This window comes from Naegleria lovaniensis (genome assembly GCF_003324165.1).
Source record: "Naegleria lovaniensis strain ATCC 30569 chromosome Unknown tig039, whole genome shotgun sequence".
Lineage (NCBI taxonomy): Eukaryota > Heterolobosea > Eutetramitea > Acrasida > Naegleriidae > Naegleria > Naegleria lovaniensis.
In genome coordinates this window covers 418,156-427,789 of record NW_025407861.1, presented here as the reverse complement: position 1 = coordinate 427,789, position 9,634 = coordinate 418,156, and the positions used below count along the sequence as shown (strand labels likewise).

Here is a 9,634-nt window from a genome sequence, read left to right as displayed (position 1 = left end):
AAACCCAAACCCAAACCCAAACCCAAACCCAAACCCAAACCCAAACCCAAACCCAAACCCAAACCCAAACCCAAACCCAAACCCAAACCCAAACCCAAACCCAAACCCAAACCCAAACCCAAACCCAAACCCAAACCCAAACCCAAACCCAAAGAATAAACCCAAAGAATAAACCCAAAGAATAAACCCAAAGAATAAACCCAAAGAATAAACCCAAAGAGTAGAATTTTTATCAAACCCATGTAAAGAGACTAAGACCACAATTTTTCAAACACTCCAAATCAACATTTATCAATTATCTCAGCAAGTATCAATACACATTCAATAATACTTCATAGACATGTTGGCATATACATGATAAACATGATATATCAATCTCATAAAGAGTAGTGAACATCATCACAATATATAAAGAAAATGTAACAATTTTTTCAAAGTTTCATATCACACCAAGCAAACAACAATATACAACACTTCAAAATGATAGGACTCACACTATGACATGAGTACTTCATGATCATGAAAGAATATTTAATATACAAAACAAAGATGTCATCCATCACAACATCAAACTTTATTGTAATGACTGAAACATTGCTCAACACATACAATTGATGGATCAACACAATCACTATCACGTGATCACACCATCATGACAAGCATGTTTATCAACTTGAATGAATATTCAAACAACCATGTTTCATCTCATCACTCTTCATGAACAACTTTGAACACTCATCCATTTGGTGATAACAACGAACATGGTAGACGTATCCAATACGGTTGAAAGACACATCTACGATCACTACAAATGATTTCAATCATGATTCCGTCATCACAACATCAAACAACACTGATCAATCACAACAACATTTTTTTGGATAAATTCTAAATGCGGAAGAGTAGGGTCAGTAAATCCAGACAAAATTCAAAATCAAGATGACTTGAACATTGACGCATATCAACCACATACACCATACATTTCATATGTACTGATCATGAAAATCAATGAATTAACTCTTTATTTTCAATGCAGCCATCATAAATCAACACAGGCTATCCATGAAAGAGTGTCAAACATGACCTGACAGAATCCTTCCATCATACAATGAATCACATCACTCCACACAATCAATAATAACACAATGGAACAATATCAACACATGGGTGATTGCAACAACTCTAGGAAAAAACCATGTCTCACATTGTAATGTACTTCATGACAAAATCTTCTCAGGTGCTCAACAACAATACATTCTAGACATGAACAAATACAAGAATTGATATCAATGTGTTGTACACCATCTCATCTACCATAAAAAACTATCTGCATCACTCTCCTGACAACTCTTCAAAAATTAATTAATAATCATTTTCAACACAGCTCATGTGCCTCATAACAAAATCAACTCATATAGATAAATTCCACAAATTTCAAAATAACAATATCACACTCTATACTATCATATAAAGCCACTGTGATATTCTTAAAATTATTCAGTATCGTAGTATCATGTGAAAAAGAAAAATAATTTGAAAGAGTGAAACACCACTTCCACAACTTGTTGAGTCAGTGAGTAAAAACAACATGGATGTATCACACTCATCATGAAGAACATGTTGATGTATATTGTTCATGACACACTCACTCTCGGAAGGACATGGTATCACATCACTACGACATTCATGATGATACTCCACTAATAATGATCATATCCATCATCAATAGTCATAGAATTGTTCTTCGCAAGGTATTATACAACAATACAATCATCGGTTTATCGAAAAACTGAATCAGTCAATTGTTATAAAATGATCATTCAATCATACAACAATACATACCAACAACAATTCATCATGATCATTTTCAACCACTCACAATCACATGAAACACTTCTACAATGATGACCACAACGTGTATTGATGATAGAATGAAAGTCATGAACAAGAGAGGAGAGTTGTACCCTTCCTCAAGAAATGATGTTTTCCGAGAAAAGCGAAGTGCTCCTATTCCATGAAACAATCATGTCAATGAATAAAACTGATGATTTGTTGTTTGGATGATCAGAACATCCATCCATATCAATTTCATGAAGTTCTGTGAAGTGCTTGTCTCGATCGTACTTTTCAGCTCTACCATAGAGCCACCATCACACTTCACTTGAATACCATTCATGAAATAACCATCATTTTGAATTGAACCAACGATCAATTCTATGGTTTCTGATCACTGTAACAACATTCCGATCATCAGATTCATTCCATGATCATCACATCCAACGGGAGCAGTTCACTACAATTCCAACCATTACTATTTGATGATTATCATTTCCATGTGTATTCATACACACAAAATATTCCTGATGAATGTTGATCATGATGTGCACATTTGATGTGATCAATATGAATATGTCATGATGATGAATGGAAACATGACCCGATGTTGATGATGATCACCTCAAAAATGCAGGGAAGTTTGGCTTCATTTTTTTTTAATTTTTTTTTGAAAAATTTTCATGTCATTTTTGACCTCGTTGAAACTCCTTTAAACTTGATTTTCTCGAAAACTACCCTAAACCTGATCGAACGCTCTATCATGACCCCCATTATTTTCGTGAGATCTACAAAAATGGTGTCGCTTAAATTCTATCAAAAATTTGACACCTGTTACCATTTGTTGAACGACTCAACCAACTTAGCTCACTATCCAATGATGTCGCTAGCACGAATATACTACTCTTCAAAATCTATCGAATGAAATGCTTGGATCAAGCTCAACATCAAAGATGACGAAAACCCCGACCATGCACGAGAGGTCTACTTTAAGCGAATACAGTTCAATAATTACCCATAATTAATGGATGAAAGTCATATCAACACATAGATATACCTCCATCCCCGACGATTTCATAAAAATTAAAAATCCCATGATTAAGCATGTCGAAAAATTAAGATTACAAGTCAAGGCGGTCACCTATCCAAACCCCATGAGAACAAACTTTCGAGACAAAGACCGCATCTTCAATTTTGCTGGAATGTCATTATCGCAAATCAAGCGCCCCAAACGACATACCGCCCGCCAAACCCATCAACAAACAAGAGTGGCTGTAAAATGGGTTTGACCAAATATATTCCCGGTCAAAATTTTTAACCTTCATGAACCTGAACTGTCCAGGTCAAAAATTTGACCAGCTACAAAAATCATTCCATAACACTTCTTCACCCACCTTTATTGTTTGTTTTTAGACCATAGCTGCTTTGTCATCCGTAATTTATTTGCAACCAAATGATAAGAGTTGTAATGTAAAGGTGCCATTTTACTGAGATTACCACATTTCAGCCAACCTGAAATTGCTGGCAAAATAGGTTGTAAAAAGACCACCCCAAACATGAGGACCATAATATGCAGATTGAATATACCATCTGTCTGGGTTCTTATTTGCAGCAGGAATTGTGTTGGCTGCGTCAGCAATCACTTGACGAAGTCTTGGCTTGACGTCCTTTGCAAACACTAGAGTTTGTCCAACTGCTGGATAAGTCAGACCATAGGATCCAATCACGTCATCAAAACCCCAAGTATTTGGAGTGTTAGTATTTGCTCCATTGAAAAACCAACTCTTGGCTGGAACACGAGATGGACTAACAATAGCATAATGAAGACTTAGTTGATAGAAAACAGTCAAGCTTGGATTATCATAATTTTTCATCACAAAGGAAGTAATAAAAGTAGCTTGAGTCAAGCATGAGGAAGCCACTTGTCTAATGTAATAGGGTCGAACAGTCAATGTGTGATACAATTGTCTTCCATTATTAATGAGAGGTCCTTCAATGGCTGGAACAAATGGTGGGGTTGTATAAGTATTGGAGGTCGTTGGCTCTGCAAACAAGTTCGCTTCAATACAGGTACACATCAAAACTGACCCCCCCTGCTCCGGAGAGGGGGGGTATCTCCGCACCGTCATTTTATCGCTGCAGAATCTTTAAACGAATATTTTTTGCAGGCAACTGACGGCGGAGTGCTAGTTATTGCAAAGTATTGTGGTGTCCTTGTATTGCAACACCACAACCCAACAGATTTCCATTTAAAGCAAGCTCAAGAGTATTATTGGATGGAGTATAAACCACTCTAGAGCTAGGATTGGAAACAGAATATTGATTATTGAAAGCACCGAGTTCATACGCGTTTTTCCATTGAGCAATGTGCCAATTTGAAACTCCAGGTGTTCCAGGAGTTTTCAATGTGCCGTCAAACGTTCTAGGAGCTATTTTGTATCCAGTTGCTTGTTGGATAATGTCCTTGTAAGTGACACAGAAGGCATTGGAAGCAAGACACAGCAAGAGTGCGAAGAGAAAAACGAGGCTTGTGGTCATCTTTGAACTTGTTGACATTTTTTTGACTTGATGTTGTTGGGAGATGATTGCAATCGAGTATCATCGATGAACAGATCTGTGAACTAGAAGACAAGTTCTGTCTTTGAAACTTCCAACAATGTCGAGCCAGAAATTTCAATGTAACATGCAATGATGATTCGTGATAGTTCACAAATTGAATTGCATGTTTGATAGGTGGTATGCATTGTTCGAATGTTTAACAGAAATTATAAATTCAGGTTCGCACTGCGGACTAGACGACGACAAGAGCAAACCTGTTGACAATATTCTATGGTTACTTGTTCTCAACTTGAAGAAGGGACTATTTGGAGGACAGTACATCGATGAAGGAAAGGTGGATGAACCTCAACCATTAAGCAATACACCTTCCGAATCTTGAGTCATCAACAAAACTAAGGTTTTACCGTTCTCCATCCGAAGACTTCTCCGAAGAACACCTTCTTCCGGAATCATCATTCCCATGCATTCGACCATTTCCATACCAACATGCTACCGAAGAAACCTTACTTTTTAATTTATGATATTTTTATCACGGAGCAAGCTTCGGAGGGTTTCGGAGAGGGATGGGCAATAAAAACTTCATCTGTCACAAGATTTTTCAATTCTCATCACCTAAAAAAATGTTCAAAAGAATCTTATTGGCCACTCTTCTTATTGTATCGGTTGCTGTGATCGTGACTGGTCTAGATCCAACCAGACCTGTCAATGATCCTGTTTTGATTAAATTAATCAACAACAGTCCAAAGGTTTTTTGGAAAGCCACTCACTATCCACAATTTGAAAATATGAGTGTGGAAGATTTCAGAAAGGTATGTCACTATGAAGCAATTCAATGAATTGTGTGCGTTCAAATATTATTATTATTATTCTTGCTTATAACTGTCACGAAACTATTCTCATAGCGATTGGGAGCTGTTTTGATTCAACCAGGAACCGATGACATGATCACTGAAAGACATAAACAATCCACACCAACCACCTACACTGCTGCTGCACCAGCAAGCTTTGACTCCAGAGCTAAATGGCCAAAATGTATTCATGAAATTAGGTATGTTTTGACAGCTGTCACTTCACTCAGTGGGATTACAAATTTTATAACTAACATTATAATCATCATCATGTCGTTTTTACAGAGATCAAGAACAATGTGGTTCATGTTGGGCTTTCTCTGCCTCTGAAGTATTGAGTGATCGATTATGTATTGCCACTGATGGTAAAACAGATCTTGTTCTTTCACCTCAATACATGGTTTCATGTGATACTAGAAATTATGGATGCGACGGAGGATATTTGAGTCTTGCATGGAACTTTTTGGTCAAGACTGGTATTCCAAGTGATTCATGTGTTCCCTATACTTCTGGTAATGGTAAAAGTAATGGTAGGTTGTGTGAGTGTGAAGGATAGTTCTCTAAGATATCATCGATTACTTATCTATTCTTTATGGAATCATTTGTTTTCGAAATACTTTACTCTTGAACACAGGTAAATGTCCATCCAAATGTTCCAAAGGTCAAGACATTACCTTGTACAAGGCCAAATCATCCAAGAAGGTTGTAGGTGTGGCCAACGCTGAGAATGAATTGGTTGAATATGGACCTATTCAAACTGGTTTCACAGGTAAGAGATTGAGTTTTGAAGTAACGTGGTGGATGATCATCATGATGGCTTACTGTTCGTGATCAATATGAATTCGTTTTCACAGTTTATCGTGATTTTATGAGTTACAAATCTGGAGTGTATCATCATGTCTCTGGGGAGTCATTGGGTGGTCATGCTGTCAAGATTGTTGGTTATGGAGTTGATTCAGTGAGTAACAAGAAGTATTGGATTGTTGCCAACTCGTGGGGAACTGGTTGGGGCATGAATGTATGTACAGTAATAGTATTGTTGATAGTCTTTAATTCTTGACAACTTATTACAATGTGAAATTTTCATAATATTACAAACCACCTTAATGTAGGGTTATTTCTGGATTTTGAAGGGAACTGATGAATGTGGATTCGAAAGTGAAATGTATACAGGTAAATTATTATTAATTATTATTAATTATTTTAACAATTTATCAATACTTACTCTATATATTTTTTCAACAATGTGAAATAATGATGAACAATGTCAATGAAAACAGGATATGCTTAAATGAATGTACTACCAAAATGTTCAATTTAAGCGTGTAAACAACCCAGTAAAGTATTTCATGTTAGAATTGACCGCCAACTTTCCTGTTAAACTTTTTTTGTTGATTAGTGTCCAATTCATACCGATGATCGTGGAGTGAGTATTATTGCTCTTCATCTTGTTCTTCCTCTTCATCTTCCTCATCTTGTTCTTCATCTTCCTCTTCTTGATTGCTAAATATTCTGTTGTTGAATGTTGGAAGTGCTTTCGAATCACCTCGAACGCATGACTCATAGCTATGCGAGTACTTGAACAGTCCTAAACGTAAAACATTGTACAAGAGAGTGTTCAAGGTTAATGCATCTTCTTGATGTGTGTAGGATCCAAACAAAATTGATTTCACATAATTTAAACACTCTTCGGAATATTCAGAAAAAGAGACACCCTTGTCTGACATTTCATGAGAAAATAATTGCTGTCCATTGACAATACAACTCTCCCCAGTACCATCATGCAGTGGTACAGTTGAATGATACGTAATTTGCACGCTCAAAGGAAATCCACAGCTTGTAAAAACAGTGTATTCTGACAGAATTTCATTGGTGTCTTTAAAATCATCTATAAAAACGGCTTTGAATGGTGCATTCAATTCAGCGTGTGAGAGTTGTGTGCGTCTTGTTGGAATTAACTCGTAAGAAGCGGCATGTTGAGGAAATTGACAAGCTCCAAATAATTTCCACAATGTAGCCCGTGAAAGTGTAAATGTTGAGTAACTCACAACCCATTCCTCGTTTGAGAAAAATTGTGAAAATGCTCGACATAGTTTTCGAGTTTTGTTGAGTCTTGAAAGTACATGTTTCATGCGCCTTTCAATACAAGATCGTTCGATTGAGTACTTATCGGCTATCAAGTACTGGTTAAGCAAGGATGGCATTTGAGTTTCAACGCTGCAATAACTTTTAGTGACATATAATTGCAAAATTTTGTGATAGGTCATTTCATGTTCAATTTTACGTCTTTTAAAACTGCTTTCTGTTTCGATAAATTGATGATGAATTTCCAAACACTCTTCGAGTCGTTTCTGTTCATTACTATCTAATTGAAACAATTTTATCAGGTATTGTTTTGAAAAGCGTTGTGATTCGAATACGTGATGAAATGTTTTTGAAATTAAATACGGTTGGATGACTGGCCAATCCGAGTAATCAGAAAATAATAAAATCGTGGTTGCAACGAGAGGATCCAATGAATATGTTTGATTATTACGACCTGACATTTTTTAGTTCACCACTGAACACTCGCTCGTTCATCAAGATTACAATTCCAAACAGACAAAAAATGCAGCCATTGGAAAGTTCATCATCATCATCACGTGTTGTGTTATGCTTGTTGGATGATTCAAATATTCTTCAAATTCCGAACAAGTATTATTTCATGATGAGAACCACACTTGCAGAGTATTCAAAGGGAAGACGAAAATATAACGAAAACAAATACAAGTGGTTGGAGCAAATTAAAAACAAACAAATTGTCGACAAATTGACCTTTCTTCCGATTGAATTTATTCATGATCGGGAAATCATTTTAAATGCAGTCATTCATGAGAGCTTGAGTGAAAGCATGTTCAAAATCAGTGATAAAGATTTGCTCTTGCAGGCCGTGCGAGCGAACAGTCATGCCATTCGGTTCGCTAGTAGAAATTTATTTACAGATCGTGAAGTAGTGATACAAGCTGTGAAACAAAATATTAACGTATTGAACCATATACCCAATGAATATAGAAATGACAAAAACTTTGTTCTGGATGTGCTGCTCACTCATTGCACAGAGCCAAGTAACATCAACAACATTCTATATTTTCTATCACAGCAATTGAAGAGCGATAAAGAAGTGGTAGTATTAGCGGTAAAGCAAAATGGAGCCTCTCTTGGCTGTGCATCGCAAGAGTTAAGAAAGGACAAACAAGTTGTTTTACAGGCAGTTCAACAAAATGGATTGGCACTACAATTTGCATCATTAATGTTGAAGGATGACAAGGAAGTGGTGATGGCAGCAGTTCAACAAAATGGTCATGCTTTACAACATGCTTCATTTACGTTAAAATTGGATCGAGAAGTTGTGCAGTCAGCAGTTCGACAAAACGGAGCTTCCCTTGCCCATGCATTGTTTGATATGACCGATGACAAGGATATTGTAATAGAGGCTATAAAGCAAAATAGAAATGCTTTTCCACATGCCTCACCAAGGTTGAAAAACCATTCAGAAATACTTACACTCGTAGGTGAATCTTGTTCTGATACTATTGAATTCTTACTATTGAAACATCAATCTGCATTTGGAGCACTATCCCTCGATAACGTTCCATATCCATTCAGAAATGATAAGCAATTTATTTTAAGAGCTTTGAAAAATAAGGCATTGGTCGCATGGGAAGGCATACCTGTCGAGATTAGGAATGACCGTGAATTTGCATTAGAGGCTATCAAGATCGATGGTAAATACATAAATTACTTGCATGCATTTAAAGAGGACCCAGAAATAATCATGCAAGCTTATCAGCATAATAATTCAGTAATAAGCCACTTTCCAAAAAAAATTGGCAACGATAGAGAGTTTATCATGAAATATGCTGGCGTGTTGGGAAGGGATGTATTTGTGTTAAATAATTACATGTTGCAAGACAAGGAAGTGTTGTTTTCGTGCAATGAAAAGACACATAGATGTCTTGCAAATGGCTAATTATTCTTTGAAAGACGATAAGGATTTTATTTTACAAGCTATAAACCACGTAGGGGGTGGTGTGTTTTACTACATTTCTAATCGCTTACAATGGGACAGAGAAATTGCATTGAAAGCAGCAGAAACGGATCCTCACACAGTACTACGTACATTACTCAATTATCATTCTAATAACGATTGGCGTGACGATTTGCTGAGTGAGGTGAAAATGTTTGTACTATTGGAGCATGGATATCCGATTTCAGACGACTTTGAACAAAACTACTTGACACGAATGAATCATTACTATAATGGGTACGTTCATTCGGAAACATCAGAATTCGGACAGTGGGTATCCTTACTACACAACGATACCTTTGACATGTTTTTCTAACCCTAAACTTTG

The 9,634-nt window shown here is 36.5% G+C and overlaps 5 protein-coding genes across 5 annotated transcripts; 2 read left to right on the top strand and 3 right to left on the bottom strand.

Annotated features, from left to right (window-relative positions):
* Positions 1-3,326: 3,326 nt before the first annotated feature.
* On the bottom strand, positions 3,327-3,962 carry C9374_010023 (uncharacterized protein; the record flags this gene model as incomplete). The annotated part of the gene is made up of 1 exon (XM_044685522.1): positions 3,327-3,962. One exon carries the CDS (start codon positions 3,960-3,962, stop codon positions 3,327-3,329), a length of 636 nt encoding a protein of 211 aa, XP_044544574.1.
* Positions 3,963-4,023: 61 nt separating this feature from the next.
* C9374_010022 (uncharacterized protein) lies at positions 4,024-4,389 on the bottom strand (the record flags this gene model as incomplete). The annotated part of the gene is made up of 1 exon (XM_044685521.1): positions 4,024-4,389. The coding sequence occupies one exon, from the start codon at positions 4,387-4,389 to the stop codon at positions 4,024-4,026; it is 366 nt and encodes a 121-aa protein (XP_044544573.1).
* A 623-nt stretch (positions 4,390-5,012) lies between these two features.
* Positions 5,013-6,531, top strand: C9374_010021 (uncharacterized protein; the record flags this gene model as incomplete). The annotated part of the gene is made up of 7 exons (XM_044685520.1): positions 5,013-5,201; positions 5,295-5,440; positions 5,526-5,770; positions 5,875-6,009; positions 6,095-6,258; positions 6,353-6,413; positions 6,521-6,531. 7 exons carry the CDS (start codon positions 5,013-5,015, stop codon positions 6,529-6,531), a joined length of 951 nt encoding a protein of 316 aa, XP_044544572.1.
* A 142-nt stretch (positions 6,532-6,673) lies between these two features.
* Positions 6,674-7,786, bottom strand: C9374_010020 (uncharacterized protein; the record flags this gene model as incomplete). Its single annotated transcript, XM_044685519.1, has 1 exon — positions 6,674-7,786. One exon carries the CDS (start codon positions 7,784-7,786, stop codon positions 6,674-6,676), a length of 1,113 nt encoding a protein of 370 aa, XP_044544571.1.
* A 62-nt stretch (positions 7,787-7,848) lies between these two features.
* On the top strand, positions 7,849-9,249 carry C9374_010019 (uncharacterized protein; the record flags this gene model as incomplete). The annotated part of the gene is made up of 1 exon (XM_044685517.1): positions 7,849-9,249. One exon carries the CDS (start codon positions 7,849-7,851, stop codon positions 9,247-9,249), a length of 1,401 nt encoding a protein of 466 aa, XP_044544570.1.
* Between the last annotated feature and the right edge of the window lie 385 nt (positions 9,250-9,634).